The 23723-nt window shown below is 31.2% G+C and overlaps 2 protein-coding genes across 2 annotated transcripts; both read left to right on the forward strand.

Annotated features, from left to right (window-relative positions):
- The first annotated feature begins 96 nt into the window (after nucleotides 1-96).
- On the forward strand, nucleotides 97-5903 carry LOC137819937 (nudix hydrolase 9). Its single transcript, XM_068623771.1, has 9 exons — nucleotides 97-282; nucleotides 355-429; nucleotides 507-563; nucleotides 1086-1168; nucleotides 1687-1745; nucleotides 3903-4051; nucleotides 4358-4495; nucleotides 4779-4937; nucleotides 5371-5903. The coding sequence occupies exons 1-9, from the start codon at nucleotides 97-99 to the stop codon at nucleotides 5464-5466; spliced, it is 1002 nt and encodes a 333-aa protein (XP_068479872.1). The 3' UTR covers nucleotides 5467-5903.
- Nucleotides 5904-19058: 13155 nt separating this feature from the next.
- Nucleotides 19059-23004, forward strand: LOC137818394 (ankyrin repeat-containing protein At5g02620-like). Its single transcript, XM_068621805.1, has 4 exons — nucleotides 19059-19591; nucleotides 19805-20405; nucleotides 20902-21311; nucleotides 22092-23004. Exons 2-4 carry the CDS (start codon nucleotides 20057-20059, stop codon nucleotides 22971-22973), a joined length of 1641 nt encoding a protein of 546 aa, XP_068477906.1. The 5' UTR covers nucleotides 19059-19591; nucleotides 19805-20056; the 3' UTR covers nucleotides 22974-23004.
- The last annotated feature ends 719 nt before the right edge of the window (nucleotides 23005-23723 follow it).

Below are 23723 nucleotides of genomic sequence, written 5' to 3' on the forward strand. Positions count from 1 at the left end.
AGGGAAATGGTTTTTCTGGAAAACAAGAACTGAATCACAGGTTCGGGTCGCTTCATGTAATAAGTTTAAGGCTTTGCAATTGGGCTTTACTCTTACATGGATTACAACCCAACAGTGGCCCAAATTAAAACCCAATGTTACCTCTCAGTAGGCCCTTTAGCTCTGGACCAAGCCCTTCGGCAAGGCATCGTCGACGTTGCGATGGAGAAAGATGCAACCACCGTGGACCCTTCTTCCTTCTCGCTGCTTGTGTCGACTCCTTCAGGCCTTTCACCTTCACAGGCTAGCTCCGCTCTCAATCCTCATCATTCCCCTCAAACGCCTCTCACTAACCAACATTTTCTGTTTTTGCAGGTTTCCGTGGCATTCAGCGACGCTTACGACCGCATCCCCCGCTCTGACGTCAGCTTGGAAGACACGATTTCCGAGGTGGATCGCATTTGTTTATGTTCGTTTTCTTCTGCTATCGTTTCCTCTTGCGCTTATCTTCTGTTTCCGTTGTGCAGATATGGGAACAGAGAAGTCTGAAGAATAATTCACTGTTCAATGGAAAGAAGTTCAGGGTAATGAGATACTCTTACCTTCTCTCAAATTAGTTCACCGAAATTGAAGTCATAACACTTGGCATTGGTAATTAATAACCTTACATGCAAGTGATACTAAGAATATTTTAGTTGGATTCCGGTTGCTGAAGTTCTGAAGATATTAACTAAGAATAATTTTTTTTTGTTCTTGTTCTTGTTCATGTGTGTTTGCCTGGTTGATGCCCCGTATTTGGTGTCTTGATACTGTTATGGTGTGAATCGGATGAACAATACAGGCTTTAATGTTTAATAATCGATAATGCTATATGAAGGAACATGTGGCTCTTGGGGTGATGGCATGTTTATCAATCCATGTTTATATTGCACGATTACTTCAATCTCTTTCACTTTAGTCCTTTATTGTTTTCACGTAATGTTATGTATCTGAGAGGTGATCTTGTAGCTAGAGTGAAGTTTGAGGCCCTGTCGATTGACTTTGTCAAGGACTGTCCCTTACAGAGCGTGTCTATCCTTTTTTTTTTTTTGTTGCAATTATTACAGTATGGAGGGTGTGTTCTGGACGCAGGAGATGGATCCGACCGAGAACCACGTTTATGCCTCCACCTAGGTTTGACGGATTATAGGTGTGACCTCAGCCTCTTTTAAATGTATGTTTTCTGTTTAGCATGGGTAGTGATATTGATAGGATGATAATTATTCTATAATCTTGAATTAAAAATTAATTAGTTTCAGTTTTCATTTGGATATTTTAATGATCTTTATTTGTATCTTTCTCATTGTTCATATTCATGACCTCTAATATGCCTTTATCCCTTTATAGCTGGTAGGTTGAGAATAGTTTATCATATTTGGTAAATTAGTCAGAAACTTGTGTATTTTCAAATTAAATTTCTATGTATTGGTGGTCTTGGCTGAGAAAACATACTGATGTATTAAACAATTTCATAGTGTATATTGTATCCGTTGACATGTTATTGCTTGGACAGTCAGTTATCTTTAGTGTTTGTTTGAAACCATTGGAGGATATCTCTGCAATGCATCCTTTAAGCACAGTTAATTCTTATTGCTGTTCTCTCCTGTATTTTTGCCTATCAGTTTTAGTTCCCTCTATTTATTAATTATTGGTTAAACTTGCTTCCAGGACTTTTGTGGGGACAAATTTAAGTCCTTTGTGGGAAAGGTTCTTGGTTCAATCGGAAGGTAAAATTATTACAATTTTCCACCTTGTTAACTCCCATACTATTATTTTTTCTTATCCTATGAGCTTACACTGTTAGCACCTGAACATAGGGCAATGTGTATGTGACACATGTCTTTCAAAATGAAGCTGCTCTGATGTCCCATAAAATTATCTGGATGGGAGCAAGGGGAAGTAGATCAATGCTGAGTTAATGAAAATCTAAGACAGCAGTAGGGGTGGTCATGGATTGGATTTTTCAAAATCCAATCTAGATCCAATAAATGGATTGGATTTAAAATTGATATCCATTTTAACTAGATCAATTTTTTTTAGATTTTTTCAAATCCATTTAAAATATATTAAATCTAGATTAAATTCACTTTGTCGATTAGATTAAATCCACTTTGTCAATTAGATTAAATTCATCTCGATCTGGATCCTGACCGACAAAGCTTGACATGGGCCTGGGCCCACTCGTCTCGACATGGACTTTGGCCCACTCGACTCGACATAGGTTCGGGTCGACTCGACTTGACATCGACAGGGCCAACTTTGCTCGACACGGCCCGAGCCGACTTAGCTCGAGATCGACTCGGGCTGACTCGGCTCAACATCGGCCTGTGTCGACTCGGCTACACATGGGCCCGAGCCGACTTGTCTTGACTTCGATCTTGACTGACTCAACTCGACATCGGCCTGGGCTGAATCGGATCGATATGGCCTGGGCTGAATCGGATCGATATGGCCTGGGCCGACTCGGATCAATATGGTCCCAGAGCGATTCGGATCGACATGGGCCCGGGCCAATTTGGCTCGACATGAACGCGGGTCGTCTTGGATCGACATGGGCCTGGGGCAACTCGACTCAACATTTGCTCGGACCGACTTGGCTCGACATGAACCCGGGTCAACTCGACTCGACATGGGCTTGGGTCGACTTGACCTTGTCCAAGTGCCGACTCGACTTGGGCTCTGGCCCACTCAGGTCGACTTGGGCTCGTGTTGACTCGGCTCGACTTGGGTCTTGACCATCTCGGCTCGACTTTGGCCCGAACCGACTCGGCTCGACTTGGGCCTGAGTTGACTCAACATGGGTTGGGGCAGTCTTAGCTCAATCTTAGCCTGGATTGTCTCAACTCAACCTGGGTCCGGGTTAAGTCAAAATCCAACCCAAAATCCATTTTGGATAATCCAAAAATGTATATAATCTATAATTAATCCATATCCAATTAAATAGATTAGACTTAAAATCCAAAAATGTGTATTTGGATTTGAAATAAATTCATTTAAATGAATTAAAAGTAATATGGATTTGGATAATTATGAATTGGATTTGGCAATTTGGATTTTTTGCCCACCTTAGGCAGCAGTTGGGCATCTCTCTTCTGTTTTTCAGTTTGGATACAGTGGAGTTTCCCTTTATGTCTGAAAATATGATTATCACCACTCTTCTATGTATTCCCAAGTAGGGGACATATAGCTAGATCCTTTAATCATTTCTCATTTGGAACTTGAGCATATCATCACCATATAGCTATCCCCAGAACATTGGACTCCTGTAGGAAGCACAATCTTCATCCAAATCATAACTGTTATAGGTCCTTCCTTCCTCCTTTGTGCCTTGTTTGCATTTGTTGTGTTCCATTTTTAATTGGAAAAGGGTAGAGGATGTAATATTTTTTTTTACCTCGATTGTCATGTCATTCCATAGATTTTGCGAACCATGAGAATAATAAAGAAGGGGCAATATCACGTATTACTTGTTTCATGAGTTCATTGTGTTCATTAAGAAATAACTTGCTAGTCACTGACGGAAGATAGAGAAGTTCATTTATGATTAGTTGTAGGAAGAAAATGTACTTATGTCAGAGGTCAGATGCTTTGTATATTTGTATTTTATCCATGGGTTTTCAGGGTCAAAGTCACAAAGTATACACAGCTTTTATCAAACACTGTTCAAACATGTTAATTCCATCCTAGGTTTGGATGCATTGATTGTTTGATTTTATCTCTTTGATTAAATATTATTAAACAATAATTGATGGAATTATATAGACCAAAATTGCTAAGCTTTTATGTTCCTTCTGGTTCTGCCTCCTCCTCTTCCATCATTTCTTTGCTGTTGAATTGGTATTGATTTATTTGTCATAATCTTTTACCTACATCCTTCTCCCCAGATGATTCCGTTCTTTGTCAGAACACCTCCAGCCCTCTAGGAAATGGTGCAGTGGTGGAAACAAAAGACAACAAAATACTTGTATTACAACGAAGTAATAATGTTGGTGAATTTCCTGGACATTTTGTTTTCCCTGGAGGCCATCCTGAGGTATTAAATGGTGAAACCTTTTTGTTGCAACAATCTAGTGTTGCAATAGTACATTTTTTTTCTACAATAAATCTGGAACGCACAGTTCTAAAATAAGTCTTTAATTTGGTTTTTCTGTGTGATGCATTTATTTGTCATGATATGTGTTCCTTATTTTCTACCATCTTGTTTTCTGCACTTTTTTACTTTACCGTATTATCTTCTATTCAATGATTAATTTATTACTGAATAAAAGCACGTAATTTTTTCCTGTTGATATGTGTAGACTTGGCTATACATTTATTTTTCTTTATTGATGATTGACAGCCTCAAGAAATTGGTATAACATCACATCAATATATCAAGGAGTTAGCAGAATCTATTAACATCAAGGTTTCGCAGGAGATGTTTGACAGCATAGTTCGCGAAGTAGTTGAAGAAATTGGAGTGCCAGCTTCATCCCTTGTAAGTTTAATAATTCCTACTTTAAGATGACTGAGAGGACACAATATACATGGCTTTTACCTTTATAAGTGACTGAACTAAAGAGACACCTAATATGCTAGCTTTAGTAGACTTTGTGATTTATATGTTTTGGTTTTTGTGATACACCTTTTCTGTGTGCATTGATTGCAGATAAAATTTCAGTATGCTTTGCTAATCTTAATCTCGTGCTTCCTTTTCCTTTTAAAATGGGATTGAATATGCTCAAAGATTCAGTATCTAATTTTGAGCGTTTGTCGTGTAGAGCATCCCTACTTTCATTGGTATATCTCGCAGGAATTTGAATGTGAGACCGGCTGCATTTTTCTTTATCAACTGTAGTCTTGATTCAAAGGAAGTTCAGCAGTTTTATTCTAGCGCACAAGATGGCTATGAATCGACTCAGCTATATGCCGTTCCAATGGTGAATCTAAAACTTGTTCTTATTTTGTTGGCATGAAATCCATTCTTAATAATAATTGTGATTATTTACACTTTATTTTTTGGATGTTTCCATTTAAGGACATTGCATTTTTTTGTTAGTGGCATTAGTAAGAGATATGAGCATGGTCATTTTTTTTTTCTTATGCGACAGAAGGCCCATTAAAATGATTGTGGGTTCAGATTTCAGAGGAAGCCCCCTGATAGGTGATATGATGATAATGACATATCTCTAATTATTTAGAACTAAACGCTTAGTGATATTTCTTCCTCTGGGTTATAATAGAATCTGTTGGAACATAAATACCTGATATTTTATCCATAGTAGCTAGTCTACGTTTCTAAATTTAATGCCTATATTGACATCGACCAACCTTTTAGTCTTTGAAGCATGACTCTGATTTTCTATCTTTCAGGATGAAGTAGAAAACATGACTTCTAGGATGCCTGGCTGCCATCGAGGGGGATTTGCTCTCTATAAACTGATGGTAGACACCAGAAAGATTACTTGATGGAAGTTTGTAGCGCTCACAGTTGACAAGCATGGTGTTGCACAGTTGTACTACATGTCTTGTAAGATTTTTCACTAGTGATGTAGTTTGATGCTGACATTGTCTTTCTGCTTCTCCACCCAATGAAAGAAATATGATTTAACCGAGCTCAAATCTTGCAACGGAATGATACACGGATGATATACGTAACTACTACTCCTATTCAATTCATACCCAAATAAAATAAACTGGCAAATCTGATGCTATTTATATTTCATAGCATATCAAGTATAATGAATGGCATTACTTCACTGACCACTTTGTAATATATTATTTATGAGTGGCCTCTTCCCAATGCCACCCTCCGCGAAAAGTCTCACTCTGCTTATTGATCTCCGTTGAACGTGTGTAATTTTCTGATTGGACGTATATGTGATACTTCATGGTGATTCTTTTTATCTGATACTTTGCTTTTATTTAGAAAATGCTGCAATTTTATTGTTGAATAATTTAATATATCTGTAAAGTCGAGCCCTTTTAAGATTGAGATTTTTTTACTCGATCAATTTTTTGCTTTTCTTAAAACCTGTTTCTTTTTCTCTGATTCTTCATCGTGAAGTGCCAACTCTGATTCTTCATGCCTATCCATCAGATGGCACCGTGACCTTAGCTGATCGTTAAAAATAGTTGTAGAACTGACGATTTATCTCTTTCTTCTAACTATTGCATATTCATGGTTAGGTCGAATTGTTCCAATTCGCACATACAATACAAAAAGTTCATTTGGCTTAAAGTTTCACTAGGTATGGTAGGTACTAATATAGGGAGAAAACTACCGTAACATCTCTACTTTTTACCCATATATCCATATATAATAAAATAAAAGTAAAACAAGTAATATCTAACTTATATATGAACATATATTATTATCTAATATTCTATCTCAAAATATATCATTTTTCTTGGAAATTTTAATATATACACAAAAGAATACAAACAAAACATTTAGAATAAGGACATTTGTTCTTTTGGCTGCTAATTGAGAAGCTCTATTACTTGCAATTTCATCGGTTCTAGTGTAAATTAACACGATCATCACAGATTAGAGAAAACAAATACAAAACAAAACAAAGGGTAAGTTAGCTATATAAAGATTTCTATATAATTTCAATTTCAAATTAATAAACATAATTCAAGTCTCATACAATTTCTCAAACCATAAGTGTCAATTAAAATTCATAATTCATCTTTTACATGTCAGACTTCTACTGACTCACAACACATAAACACTTTACTTCTGGAAGACTCGTGTATTGACTTAAACTCAGATATATGCACTTGTCATACTATATCACTGGGAAATTCAAACAGCTATGTGCATGAATAATCTCAATATCATTTCTCTCCTAGTATGACAAGGTTAACTCGTATAACAGGTCAAGTTAGTTATCTTTCAAACAACTTACTCATTCATATGATCTTTTTTCGACTCTCAACACCTAAATAACTTCATCTATATGATTTCATTATCTCAGGAGAGTCAGGATATCTCATTCTACATGAATCCATAGTCAATGCACATCCTAAAAATCTTAACACGGTATTTTCTTTCCTGAAAATACTATGTCTTGAATAAAATTCATATTCTGAATCTCACAATATCCAACATCAAACAATTAAAAAATACCAAAGTTTAGAATTTCGAAAACACACAACAATTCATTTACTAATCATATAAATATATAATTAAAAAAATCAATTAAATATACATAAAATAAAAGTTTTAGAAAATTTATAAGTAAAACTATACAGAAATAAATAAACCAACATTTTAAAAACAAATATAAAAAGTTTAGTTTTCTTTTACAGAGAGTCTAGCTTGAGCGAGAATTTGCTCGCTTGAGGTCTCTCTTAAGCAAATATTCTCTCACTTGAGCGAGATTCAACCTGAAAGCACCCAAAATTTTATCCTAGGTCTCGCTTGGGCGAGAATGGACCCGATAGCATCCTATCTTTCCATTTTATTCTCGTTTGAGCGAGATATGCAGAAAATTTCTGCATAAACCTGCTTAAATTCAAAACCAACATTTTATTCAATTCATAAATTTATAAACTTACACATTACATTGATAGTTCCTACTCATATTAGCTTTCTAAATCAAACATGACATCTTAATTACTTCAATAGACTATTCAAATACAATTCAACTCATTTATATTACCATTCAAACACTTTCAATTCTCAATCACAACATTTTCATTAACTTATTCACCTTAAAAATCACTATATTATATTCAAAATCAACCCTTTCGATCAATATATTACTTTACTCTTAAAATAAACAATCCTGCAAGAAAATTTGAAACTGGTGACAACGTCACCCCCATATTCAGATCTTTTAGCCTAAGGTTCTATTGGAAATTTAAAACTAGCTTCTCTTACCTAAACTTGAGCATATACTTAATAAGAGCTCCAAATCTACCACAAGCTTAAAGGTCACTTAACCTGAAGAGTCCTGATCATAAATCTAACTATACCACTAGGATCCTAAGCTAACATAGACTACTTCTGAAAATAAAAGCATCACATGCAAGATTAAACTAAAGACAAACCTAACTAGATCAAAACTAACTCAAGAAAAAGAGCCAAGAATGAACTTACTCTATCTAAGATTTTGATTGGACAATCTTGTAGAGTTCACTGATAGAAGTCCAATAGTGGATTCCGATCGTCAAACTAATGAGCGAGAAGGTCAAAATTATAAAAAAAAAGGCAAAAGAAATGAAAAATGACTTTTTAGAAAAATAATAGTTCTTTTAAAATGAAACTTAATAACTGAAATTCTATTTATATCCTCTTTTAACTTTAACAATAAAATATTTAAATATCATTTTAATAATATTAATTCTATTCTAAAACTATTTTTCTCATCTTTACAATGATCACTCAGCCAAAAGTTTCCTTTATATACTTAATGTAATTATTCTGGTAGATTTTCATAAAGTTAAAATTTGTCCAGCTTGAATGTGTATGTAATCTCACCTAATACTTTGTAATTATCCCTACCAATCTAGTAAATTTTCCTCGTGACATGGCACCACCACAGTTTCTGACTCATACAGCCAGAAGTTGTTATGCTGTCTGTATTAATGGTGAGTGCATGATGCTGATATGAACAGATTCTAAGCGTTATCTTCACTTTAAAACTCAGATAAAACCTAATCATCATCTTATATACCACGAAGAGTTCTATAATGGAACGATTTTACAGATGCTATACTTTAAAAAATACCCTATGGATTATTCTGGCATATTGGCAGAGTAGAATAAACTGGTATGTCAGGTCATGCTCAATATTTGTTTGAGTCAATGGTCAACGACCCCGAATATAAAATTGGGTCAACTTTCATTTCACGTCAAACCAAAACTTTAATGTGATCTTTAGACAATACTACAAGAAGGAAATACCAAAACCCACTATGTGAATAAAGTCATAAATTTTTACCCCTAAGAATTGATGATGATGGTTATAGTAACAGGGTCCTACTACCATTTAATATTCAAGAAATGAGAGAAACTGAACTCTTCACACACCCATCATACAGAAACCTATTATCAAAACACCTACTCTCCATATACTGTTTTCTAGAAGAGATTTACTACAATTCTAACAACCTAATTCAACACTGTTTTGAATATTGAATTAATGTAACTAAATAACAATCGTGTTTAATAATTTTGCTGTTCTGATGCACATCAAAGAGAACCATTAAATTAATACATCTCTCGGTTTTGTTTTCTTGCTATATTTGATGCAATTTCCAACTACCAAATGGAGTGGACTTGCAATTATAAAGTTCTTCATTCACGCGCCACTTTCACTTACCACCATTTTGTAATATTTGATCGTTTGTCTTGTTGAACATTTTAGATCGACCAAATTTATAATATATAAATAAAGTTAATTTATAATATATAAATAAGTGTAATTTAAATTAGATTCACGAATTAATTAGTTTTAATATGAAATTTTTTAAAGTTATTTAGGCTTAACTTTTTAATACATTTTATATTTATTTATTAAATGATATTTTTGAATCTGTAGAATGATGAGCCTGGATCCAACGTATGGTATATGAATAGTGATCCGATTTTTAATGACAGAGGACATTCGTACATTAAGTATCATGTGTTAATTAAACTTAATCACCTTTAATGGTTCAATAAAGATCAAATCGGACTATGTTACGTAGAATATGACCAATATATATTAGAGGAAATATCAATAAGGAGATCTATCTTTTACACAGTGTTACATGATACACTTATCTTATATCACTTGGAGAGGTTATAAGACTAGGTTACAACTCGGTCTATATATACCAGATTACACTCTACATACAGGATGATCTAATACACAATACAGGGAGTACTCTCAATTCATATTTTATCATATACTCATTATATTTTGTGTCTTACTAACTTGAGCGTCGGAGTATCATCACCACGGGAAGAGTCTCTCGTTTCCTAAAAGTTGAATCACTAAAATTTGAAGGGAGACCACTAGGAGTTCATTCAGATTTCAACAAACCTCGAACTAACAAGAACAGAAGTAAAGAAAAATAAATAAATTAAAAAAAAAAAATCTGGGAAAAATTAACTTATGAAACTAAAAATTCATAATTTTAATTTTATTTGTATGATTCAAAATTTAAACTTTTCTCTTTCTCGTTTTCCACCAACCCTTCTAAACAGAACATGCTTGTTTTGTCTTGGTGTTGTTATGTTCCCTCCTGATCCATTAGTGTTTTATACATTCATTTCATTCTTACTTAGATTCCACTTCCACCAAGAACATGAACACTAACATAGTCATAAAACAGATCCTTGGTTTTCTTTGGATTTTCCTGGGATGCTTTCTTGCGACACTGTGGATGCGAGGTTTTATCTTCTCTCATTTGTTTTTGGTTGTTGTTTTATTTAACCTTTAATTAAATGCATGTTAGTCTTTAAAAATGTCAACTCTTTTAGTTTTATGAAATTTTTTAATCCTTGTATTGAACAAAACTAACGTAGTTTTGTTTCATGCTAAAGATTGGACCGTGATTCACGTTTTTACGTACTCCGTGTGTGAAACTGAACGGTGTTGGCATAATATAAATGCACTTCCTGTAGAAATTTGCATTTCAAATGTCAACCTTAATAATTTTTACGTTGAAGTTTTTTAAAAGAGGACATCGATGATCAATATCAGCAAAAGTGCCCAACTTCTTCACTGAAAATGACACACTATTTTATTCATATAATTAATTATGTAATAAGAAAAAATATTAGTAAAAATATTTTTTTAGGATATTTAGAAACATTTAATCATATAATATACTTTTTTTTCCTTCAGTAGACTATTTTTTTATACTTTCATAGTACTTTTTTTCAAAAATTTATTAATTATGGGAAGACCAAAATAAATCTCAATTTTATAGTATTAGTTTATCAATACAACTACCAACAATCACGCGCACAATACAATACTTCAAAAATATGATTAATACGGTATCTTATTGGTGTACTAGTACGACTTTTTTTAAATTTGATAGATTATTTTTATTTTCAATAGATATTTTTAATTATATTTTTTTATTTGAAATCTTTAAATCCAAAACTTTGGTTGAGAAAATAAATGTATCACTACTCAAATTAATAATGTATTGTTGACAAACATTTATACTTTATAATAAGAAAATTTGAGATTTTTTTCATTTTAATGAGAAAAATAAAATAAAAAGTGATATATGATTAATGAATTAAAATCCACATTAAATCGTTCTAAAGTGCTTTTTTAATGAAAATAATTATTTGTTAAATTTTACTTTTCTTCCAAGACGAAATTTTTAGAATACTTTTGAATAATGTATAAAATAGTACTATAATATTGTGATCCACATATATAAAGATAATGCAGCAATCCATGTGCAATAGACATATGGGGCTGATAAATATAACATAATTTGGATTCTCCTTAGGCAACAAATAATAATGCTTTTGTTAAAAGTAAAGTGCTTGACATGACATAATTCGTCTCATAAAGTTTATTAGTGATTAAAAAAATTGAAACTCTTTATTTATTAATCCCTGCATATACTTGTAAAAAAAGGGGGGTTCTACAGAATTTTGAGGGTATTTTTCTAACAATTATAAAAGATATTTCTTCTATCATGATAATTATTTAGAATTACTAGCTATATTTTACTTTTAGTTATACACATTTACAAATAAAATAAGTAAATTGAAAAAGGAAGGGGTTTAAAGTAAAAAATATTGTAATTTAAAATTATTATTATTAATTTAGGTAAAAAAAAACTTTTTTTATCGATTTGGATTAACTCATTTGAACTCGTAAGCGAAATTGCTCATAAAGACGAAGTTGTGGTCGTGATACACGAATTTGTGTTGAAATCGTGTGACATTTGCACAATTGTGTTTAACTATGTTAATCAACTGCACTCTCGTGCACAACTTTAGTTTTGGTTATTTATTTATGTTTTTTTTTTAAAATTCAAGAATTAGGTTAAGTTTTTTATAAAAAAAAATCAAGAATTTGTTTTAAGTTATTGGTTTATAAAATTTTTGGTTGAATAATTTGATGACACAAAGCGATTAGGTTTTCTAAAATATATATTACTTGTGAAGTTTATTATTTGTGTAATTATGTCGTCTTTTTTTATTGTTTGAATTAGAGAAATTTGTATGATTAAATTTAATAAAACAAAAATAATGAAATAACATAAAATAATGAACATTCATGTAAATAGTGAGATTGTTTTGATTACATAAATTAAAATGGACTATCTATGGGAAGAGGTGTCATATGGTAGTCTTCTTCTCTATCTTTGTGGTTGTCGTGGAGGCATAAGTTTGGTTTGTTATTGACTATCGTTAGTAGGTTCCGGTTGGTTTTGATCCGGTGGTGGATTATCAAACCCTTATAAAGACATTGATGGTTGATAACAATGTGATGGTGAAAGTGGGCGATATGGTGATGGAGGTGTCATGGTGGAAGTAACAAATATGTTGGATGTCGCAAAAAATATGTTTTCATGTGATGCATAACAAAATGGATGACCCGGATGAAAACAAACAAAATAAGTGCTCTTACCATAAAAATATAGTCACAATATGAATAATTGCTCGTATTGACAATAGTGTGTCATCATTTATAAATAAAATTTTCTACTAAAAAAAATACATTTCGTTTTCTTATATTCTCATTTACCATACTTACATATCATTTAACTAACTCGTACAAATTTACATATAGTAATCTGCCAACAATTACAATTAACATATTATTATAAATATAAATTTTTTCACTCTCTTTAAAATAATATACACACAAAAATATTTTTTTTTAAATTTATAAATATGCAACAATATAAAAAATATTAAAATCTTTCATGCATTAAACTTATTTTCTTTCATTACCAAACTGAAGTTGTATAAATGTAAAATACTGCAAGTAAAATTATGTACAATTATATTATTTTACATTACAGAACTTCAATTCATTAACATAATTTCAATTAATTAACCTAATTAAACAAAAGTGTGTAAATATCACCATTTTGTCGTATACCCATAACTTGTCATTTAAAATTATAATGATTTTAAATTGCAACATTTTCCTACTTTATCCGATTTCCAACAAGTGTGAATAAAATAAATTATGTTGTTTGATTATATTGAGAAACACAAGATAAGACACATGTGAGTTGATAATAAGGGTTGAAAGATAGATTATTGAAGGAATTAATTTTTGGGGGACACAATAATTATGGGAGATTTTATGTATACATGTGATGCCTCCTTATCCTGTGTGCAAATCCTCTGAATAGATGTTATTTGCAAAAATTAAGGCAATATTCTCTCAGACGGAATCCAGACAACCGACGGTTATTTATTTATTTATTTTTTATTTTTTTTGTCTGTTGGGCAGGCAAGGATATACAGTTACAATCTCACATCAACACTGCATTTTTTCAGTCTTTGCCGGTTCAAATAATCTGTTATATATATATATATATATATATATATATATATATATTAAAGTATATGTTAAAGACAGATAAATTGGATTGGGTTTCCTATACACATATTTTAGTTTAGTGAGTGAACTTAATTATTGTGTCATCTATATAATTTCTATTTCAGAAATATTTATATTTATAATAAAATTATAATAAATAGAATGAAAACATAATTAGTTATTCGTGGGAGTAGGTTGTAATTTAGTGACCGAACCACGTTAAATTTTGTGTTGTTTATTTTTTACAGTTGATTTGTGTTGCTTTCGCGTGTTTTTTCCATCGGTACAGATATAAACCTAATACTTTTTTAAAGATTTTTTTAAGGTTGGGCCATGAATGTTAAGAAAATATGAATATCAGTTATGTTAAAATATGAAATTTCTACTGGATATTGTTATATATTTTTTTTAATAATTTTAAAAGGAATAATCTCTATTATATATTGTAATAGATGAATAGATGGAAAGGTTTATTAATGTTACAGTAAAGAGAATAAAAGAGATGAAAAATATTTGTTATTACATGTTTTTAATGTTACATGATAGTTATCGTGAATCAATAAGTTATTATTGATGTTGAATAACTTGAAAGTTACATTTATTCTGATATTATACCTCTAACCACTTGTTACTTCTTGATAGCATTAATTTACTTTATTAGGTTCAAAGAAATATAGTATATATTCTTTTCTTAACGAGTAACACTTAAAGGTTGTAATATTTTTTTTTTTATCATCACCACATTTACTTTTTTAATGAATCTTATGTTTAATAGTAGACTAATATACTTGGATATTTTCATCACAATGTTCTTAAAAAGAATAAAACACTCACAAGAAGGTCACACAAAAAAAAAACATCACTTATAAAAGGAAAATATAAGCAACTTATATCAATTTAATATTAACATTTATGTGTATATAAATCATATATCACAAAAAAATATCATCTAACTATCTCTTATACAACATAAAAACATTACTTAAGTGATAATCATCATCTTGTAGGTGATGATCACCATCGCTTGAGTGACAATATGATATTTAAGTGAAAACAACATCGAAAATCTCATTTTGATTTTGGATTTTTTGAGAACTCTTCATTTGAGCAATAATCTTTCAAATGAAATAGATTCATTTTGCTTTGATTTTTATTTGTGCAAAAATTCTCATAAAGAAAAGAGACTTACTCACTTTCACTTTTGATCTAGTGAAAACTTTTAACTTCAACAAAAATACTAAAAAATTCAAAATTCAACAACTAAAAACATTATTTATAACACAATAAAATAAGTTTACAAAATACTAACCAACTCAACTTCAAACAAATTTCTATATATACTTGTTTTCCATATCAAACTATTAAGAAATATTTCTAACTCATTTTGAATGCTCAAAACTCAATTTCAACACCTAACCAAAATAGTTCATACATAAACACCAAATTAATTTCATACTTAGAGATACTTATACACTCCATTTTCAAACACCAACATTCCAAATTAACTTGAAGTGAAGTAATTCAATTAACTTCCCTTATCTTCGATAATGTGTTCATAATAGAAAACAAAAGCCAAACAATTGAGAGAGCAAAATCCTAACTTGCTTCAAAAAACCTCCAATTCACAAACAAAACACATTATTATAAACCTAAACTCTCATAAATAATTCTAACAAGCCTCAAGTAGTAGAAGCTCATGCATACAAAAAAAATGAGAGAAACTAAATATACGAGAAAAATAAAAACTTACTCATATTATTCTAATTTGTGTTATCTTCTAAACTACATTTTTTATAGGAGAAAAAAAATGTGAAAATACATTACAATCCTAGAAATTAACTAAAGAGATAACTTAAGAACTTTTTGTAAAGAGATGTCGAAGTTTTCTAAATAAACTTGAATACTTGAAATTCTAATTAGTGTGTGTATATAATATTTAAAATTTAAATCCATATTACTTTTTAAAGAATCCCTATTAAATATTAAAAATAAGTTTTACAATTCGATTTATTTAATTTCTGGGATAGTATGCAATGTGGAGCCATATATCATAGTTAGATTAAAATTTTTAAAGCAAACTTCAAATTTGTTCTTTAAATAAAAAATATTAAAGAAAATAATTCACTAAAAAAATGAGTGGGATTTTAAAAATTAATCACCTGTGTTAGGGTGATTATAGTTTTGCCTGCATTGCACGCTGAACGAGTTCCACCATGTGCTTCAGTACCTGAAAATTTATAAAGGAATATTGCGATGCCCATTATTGACCTAATTTTTAAATGGCTGAATTATTATTAATTATATAATAAGAGTTAGCATGGGTCATAGCTCTCTCCCCACTTTCCACGTCCCTCCAAAAATACTTACTCCTGTGGACCCCCTCTTAAGTCAACTTAATCTAATCCTTGATCACTAATCACGGCTTATACAACAAATTAATAAGCTAATTAAATTTAAGCGAAAATCTCATTTCTTCATTTCTTATTTAGTATTGATTTATTATAAAACCGACTCTAGGATTAACATTAACTGAAAATAATTATGAAATAGAAATTAATTTTAGAAAAAAAATAATTAATTGTTATAGTGATTAAATTAGAGACTATTTTAAAAATTAAAAAAAATAGTTTCTAAATTAGTTTTTATTATTGTTAAATAGTTTCTAAATTGATATCTAATTAGGTTTTAACTATCAATTATTTAGATTCTAAATTTGATAGCAAAAATTTTGGTCGCTAATTGGATACCAATTTAAAAATCATTTAATAATAATGAAAACTAATTTAAAAAAATAAATTAGTATTTAAAATGATATCTAATTTAGTCACTATAACAACTAATTTTTTTTTTCTAAAGTTAGTTTTTATTTCATGATTTTCTTGTGATGATTCATTTATATATTATAAAAAATATTTATTTTTAAGTTGATGTGAAATTTTTAATACCTTACTTATAAAGTTTTTATTTATAATCGAGGTAAAATATTCACGTGTAAATTTAAAAACATAACAACTTATAATATTTCTATTTTGTAATACCTTAATTCAAAACAACATTTCTTTATCCTAAAACACCTTTTGCCAACAAAATCTTTGACTATATTGAGAGCTAGAAAATTGAAATCAGTTAATAAAGGAAAGACATTGATTCATGATGAATTGTGCAACTCTCTTCCTAACTCTTCTTTGTCCTCTTTCAAGCTCTATGACACATGTTTATACAATATAAAATATTACCTCCTTTTTAATGTTTACCACTTTATGATTATTTAATATTTTTTGTTTTCAATTTAAATTATTAATCACTTTAAAAGTATTATTTTCTTCTTAAATATCAACTACTTGTACTTTTCATTATTTTATTTTATTGTCTACATTTTAGTTTTCTTCTTCCTCCAAAAATTCAATATACTTATAATATGAAGTTGGCTATTTGATTTTTTTTATCTTAAAAAACATATTTCTAAATTTCATATACTCCACCTCTATATATTAAATTAAAAATAAACCATCATGAAAACATCTTAATCATTTATTCTATTATTAAATGAAAAATACATATTTAATTTTTAAGATTTTTTTAATCTAAATTTATCATTACAAAAAAATATTAAATAAAAACTACAAAAAATAACTAGCCACTATATTTACTAACTTAGATACTATTTTTATAAACTAAAAATTATTGATATTTAAAGTAGTTTATTTTATTAATGAAAATTAATTTTTAAATTGATATTAAGATTAATTTCAAATTTTAATTACTAACTAAATCAGATGCTAGAACTACTAATATTAAGATTAATTTAAAATTTACAATAGTTTGTAGCTAAAACGTTGATAATATTAAATATTAGATATCAATTTAAAAATTAGTTTATACATTTTTATTAATAATATAAATTATTTTAAATATTCATAATTTTTTAATTTATAAAATAATATTTAATTTAACTAATATAATAGCTAATTATTTGTATCCATAAAATTAATCTTTATTTAATAATTTTTTTATAGTATATATTAGTTTGAATTAACCATGCACTAATTGAGTAAAATATGTTTTCAAAATTTCATTTAAATAAATTATAAGCATGTATTATGATGTGATTTTAAAACAAATTCAATTGATTAACGCAATTTAAGAACACCACAATATAAACACTGCAAAAAATTTGATTTATGCAACACTTGGTATAGTTATATGAATAGTTGTTTAAATTATCTGGTGTCACAATCAATCTGGTATAGTTGTTTAAATTAAATGCATGCACCTTGGTTACTTGTAATTGGAGTGTGCCAAAATTAAAACTAATGAGGTGACATTAGAAAGCCAAGTTTCTTGTTAAACTTGAGAGTATCTATTGGATTTAATATTTTCAACAGTCTTAAACAATATTTTAACCTTTTCATTTCATAAAAAAATAGTTTCTAAGTGAAAAGAACCCTTTTTTTAGTTTCAATGAATTAATAGGAAAAGTCATCTTAAAAAGGTAATAGAAAAAAATTATCTTAAAAGATTAACATAGCAATATTTTATGATAGAAACTGAAAAGTGTACCGAAATACGCTAAGAAAAGTTTAATGATTAAAATTGATTTTTTTATTAATGATTAAATTAAAACTCAATTAATGTTTTTAAAAAAGTAAAGAAGCACTAACTTGTCAAAATTAAAAACTTTAATAATGACTTGTGCTTTACACTCTAGTTAATCATCATGGAACGAATCACACCACAGTTTCTTAAGAATTAAGAATATTATTCTCAATTTTTATTTTATTTTATATAATTAACACAGAAGTATGGTAAAGATAATGGCAGAGACACTAATACGACACGGGCACAGATACGAAAATATGTATAATATCTAGAATGTAGGATACGGAAACATACATCTATACATTATATAATTATGAATTATATAAATTGACAATAAAGATTTATGTGTACAAGTATGTTCCAAATTATTTTTTGGAGTAGAAAAATGTTTTTCATGACGGGTTCAAAATGATTTGTTTCTTATTTTTATAATCATAATAAAATTTATACAATAAGTTTGAGTTTTTTAAAAATTAATGTATTTTTTCTTTTTAAAATTGTGTTAGAACCGTACTAGAATTGTCAAAAATTCAAGAAATACTTTTTGAATTGGACAGTTCACGAATACTTGTCCTACAAATGTGATACGAGTGTCAGTGTTACCGATACGTTATTTAAGAGAAGTGTATCAGCTTGATAGATTAGGGCATATATATATATATATATATAAAGTATTACTTTAAGATTGTGCAAATTTTGATTAAGCCCAAGATTTAAGACAAACTTTTAAAAAAAAATGCTGGGAGCAAAAAATATTTTAAAAAAAATTCAAATTAACTTAAAACACTTATTTATATAAGTTATTTCAAAAAATATTTTTAAATTATTTTTAATTCCTTTAAAAACGTGTTGAATTGATACAAAAATTAATTTTCTTAAAATTGAAAAAGAAAAAAGTGGATAATTTTATTGAGGACATAAATGAGAGATGGAGGAGTCAACTGGGCAAAACTATAGCGCGTGAAGAAAAAGCGTGGCGCACTCGCGGCAGTGGGAATCTAAGTGCGCGTGGTTCTGTTAATTCCGTTTTCATTCATTGGACTCTTTCGATTTTGGTCTCGTGCTTCTCTTTCACCGCATTAGCCACCGCCGTTGCTGTTTGCCACTCTTTTTCTTTTTTTAATTCTTCTCTTTATAATTTTTTTTTTCCATCAAACAGTTTCGTTTTTTATTCCCATCATTTCATTCATATCATTCGCAACGCTTTCTCCTCCTTCCATCGTCACTACTATGTTATGTTGGAAGCTATCTTTGCCTCTGATTTAGATTCGCGTAAAGTTGTTGCTTACATGTGACTTTTGTCACTTATTGCCATCACCTTCTAAATATTCATCGCCTTCAACCCAATCACTTTCTCCTTTTTTTTTTGTTTTTCCGTCTCCAAAGTTCGTTTCTTTGCATTACAGGGTGTCCAACCAAAGCTACCCTCTAATCTCAATGCTTTCTTTGAAGCCCAACACAAGGTGAGACTGAGACTCTTCCTTCAAACTCACCCATCATATTTTTTTAATAATTTTCTTTCATCAAATTTGCACCTTTCTGATTGCTTCTTATGAAACTGCACTCCCCACATGAAGGAAATGCAATTAAAAAAAGCATAGCTTGATGCTGTGGCTTTTTTGTTTTTTAACTTTTTTTTTAAAGTTTTAACTCGTTTTTTTTTTCTGGGTGACCAGTGCAGTGATTCTGGAGGCTTCCAGGAGGATGGAGTAGAAAGTTTCTGATGTTTTGATTTTGTTTTTGGGTATTGATTTGGATGATACTCTCCTTTGAGTTGCTTCAAGGAGAGAGAATTGTTTGGGATGAAAGATGCTGGTGTTGATCTGGGTTTTTGCTGGAAGGAAGAAAAGAAGGTTCTGAATTCTTATATATAGTAGTTGGAGTCAAAACTGAGAGATTGATTAGGGTGGTGTGTGAATCCAAATCCAATGGAGTCACCAACTGTGCAGCCGCAAGCTGCATCGGCAAGCACGCCAAGGAAAAAAATGACAAAACAATTGACAGGTAAAAGGGATGATACCTCTTTGCATTCTGCAGCAAGAGCAGGGAATCTGAGCGTTCTGAAGGACACAGTTAGTGGCACTGAAGGGGGTGAACTGCGTGCGTTGTTGACAAAGCAGAACCATGCTGGAGAAACGGTGCTTTATGTTGCTGCTGAATATGGTTATGTTGATATGGTTAGGGAGATGATTCAATATTATGATCTTGCTGGTGCTGGAATTAAGGCAAGGAATGGTTTTGATGCACTCCACATTGCTGCCAAACAAGGCGATTTAGGTATGTCTTCAATATGACTTTATACGCTTGTTCTTTTGTGGTGTGTGATCTTCGGAGGGAATCTCAATTGTGTTTCTGTTTAGATTCCTTGATTTTTTTGTTAATTTTGTAACCCACCTTGTAATCACTACTCGATAAGTGTAAATTTTGGATACCCTTTTGTTCTACAGTCTAGGACTATTTAAGCCAACCAATAATAATTCTTAGATGTACTAATGCTAAGAATAACTAGTACATCTTTGATGGATTCAAAATCTGAACCGCTTTTTTATTTTAACTTTCTTTTGGTAATGTGAATCAGTTTATTGGATTGCAGTTAGGCCTCTGGGGTAAAATAACGAGTTTTTTCATTGAATCATTGATTGAGACTCTTTGTATCTGTTATCTAATAAGAATTTGAATCTCTCTTCTGCCTGTGAATGTTGGTCACTTGGTTTTTTCTTAGTTTTTTTTATTATTTTTGTACTTTCTTGGTTAACATTTTTCCCTGTTACAGATATTGTGAAGATCCTTATGGAGACTCATTCTGAATTGTCAATGACAGTGGATCTATCCAACACCACAGCCCTGCACACTGCTGCATTACAAGGGCACACTGAGATAGTGAAATTTTTATTGGAAGCAGGTAGTAGTCTGGCAACCATTGCTAGAAGTAATGGGAAAACGGCTTTGCATTCTGCAGCAAGAAATGGACATGTAGAGGTTGTGAAAGCACTTCTGGAGAAGGAGCCTGCTGTCGCAACGCGGACTGATAAGAAGGGACAGACAGCACTTCACATGGCTGTGAAGGGACAGAATCTTGCGGTGGTGGAGGAGTTGATAAAAGCTGATCCCTCGACAATAAACATGGTTGATAACAAGGGTAACACGCCATTGCATATAACAACCCGGAAGAGCAGGGCTCAGGTAAATTAAACTATCCCTGTCATAATGAAGCTAATATTTACATAAAAACTTCATATGCAAGGTTATGATGATAAGAAATGTATTGCGATTTAGATCATTCATGTGGATAAATGTGTTATTTTCTTTTCCATGTTGTATCCTGCATTGAGAACAAGAATACCATTTGAGCTGATAGTACTCTATTAGGAATTCATGGTAGTAGCAATCAGCTTGAATGATATTTTCCTGATCACGAAAGTTGTTTCATTGTTGTGTTCTTTTAATTTAAAACGACTCCATAACTGTTACTACAATATGATGACGAAGGAAGTGATAGTCCAGAATATTTAGGTAATCATTTTGGTGACAGTCATTCTGAGTTACACTTTTAATACCTATTGTGCAATTGTTCCTGGGACAGATGAAAGATGAAGCAATAGATTTGGCTATCATTTGGTTGAAATTTACTTTATGATTGCTGTTGTGATATTCACTAGATTGTTCAAGTTCAGATCTTTAGCTAAGACCTAGGTCTCATGGTAGAATTCTTTTGAATATTGGCCCTTAGCTTCTACTTTCTAAAGGTGTCTGCGTTAGCATATCATTTTTAAATTATATCTGTATTTAACATGTTTGGCCATTGAAAAGAATGAAAGAAATACAAGGGAATTTTGAGAACATGATCTTATTTTCATGCTTAGATTTTCGAGTCGAAGGTCTTGATACAGAAAAAAGTTAATTTAATAGTTGTTGTTATTGGATCAATGATAGTGTCTGAACTCTTGATTTCTGTTTGTGCAGATTGTTAAGTTGCTTCTTGGACAGACAGAAACAGATTCCTTGGCAGTTAATAGGGCTGGCGAAACTGCGCTAGACACTGCTGAAAAAACTGGGAACTCTGAAGTTAAAGATATTCTGCTGGAACACGGTGTTCGAAGCGCCAAAGCCTTAAAGGCTCAGCCAACAACAGCCCGTGAGTTGAAACAAACTGTGAGTGACATAAAACATGAAGTTCACTACCAGTTGGAACACACCCGCCAAACTAGACGAGGTGTTCAAGGCATAGCCAAACGTATCAACAAAATGCATGCTGAAGGACTCAACAATGCAATAAACTCCACCACTGTGGTTGCAGTCCTTATTGCCACAGTTGCCTTTGCAGCTATTTTCACAGTCCCTGGCCAATTTGCTGATGATCCAAAAGACATTTCTCCAGGTTCAGGGATGACCATTGGTGAAGCAAACATAGCCCCACAAGCTGCATTTCTCATTTTCTTTGTTTTCGATTCCATTGCCCTCTTCATTTCTCTGGCTGTGGTGGTGGTGCAAACCTCGGTTGTGATCATAGAAAGCAAGGCAAAGAAGCAGATGATGGCCATCATTAACAAGCTGATGTGGTTGGCTTGTGTGCTTATTTCTGTGGCCTTCTTGGCACTGACATTTGTAGTAGTGGGGAAGGATCAGAAGTGGCTAGCAATTGGAGTCACTATCATAGGGACAACTATAATGGCCACAACTTTGGGCACCATGTGTTACTGGGTTATTAGGCATCGCATTGAGGCCTCAAATTTAAGAAGCATTCGGAAATCCTCAATGGGAAGCAGGTCAAGGTCTTTTTCAGTATCAGTTATGTCAGATTCTGAGCTACTAAACAATGACCGCAAGATACTTTATGCCATATAGAATCACTAATAAAGCTTTGGTTGCACTTTCATTCACTCTCTTCTTTCCTGGGCCTCATGGATTTATATCCAACTTCACTCAGTATCATCACACTTCCTTGATGTTTTCCCCACCTCTTGTTGCATCAGAAATCACTAAAAATTTCACTTTACTTCTAGATAATGATTCCACTACAAATTTTCATGATTAATCAGCTTTTTAACAAAAGTAAGTTCCAGACAATATTTGGTCAAACAATCAATCTCCTTAAGTTTATTACCCAATATAAAAATCATGTAAAATTTTCAGTACATACATAACACGTTTGCTTTTCCAAAAAAGTACAGTCTCAGTGTCCCACTATAAAAAGGATAAAAAGAAAACATAATTTTTCTTTCCATTCATTGAACCAAGCGAGACAGTTTTCTAGTATCTTTGGTACAATGAAGTTGCAACAAAAAAATAAATGAGAAAACGACAAAATGCAGAAAAGAGCTGTCCCAATAATTGTCACAGTGGACATTTGTGTTTAATTTTTTCTGCTATCCGACAAAATGTATAAAGACATCTAAAAGACTAAAACATGGTCGATCAGTGAATTCAAGTAAGAGGTTTGTTTTTATTGGGCCTAATGTATGTTTTGGAATGTGAAGTTCATATTTGCAGGACTGAATGAATGGCCTGATGAGGACTGTGTTTGGTACTTTGTAGGTTGAATCAGTGTTGTATTTTTGTTTCAGTTAAATCCTTTTTCAATGTTTGTGCTGACAA

This window comes from Phaseolus vulgaris, chromosome 11 (genome assembly GCF_000499845.2).
Source record: "Phaseolus vulgaris cultivar G19833 chromosome 11, P. vulgaris v2.0, whole genome shotgun sequence".
Taxonomy (NCBI): domain Eukaryota; kingdom Viridiplantae; phylum Streptophyta; class Magnoliopsida; order Fabales; family Fabaceae; genus Phaseolus; species Phaseolus vulgaris.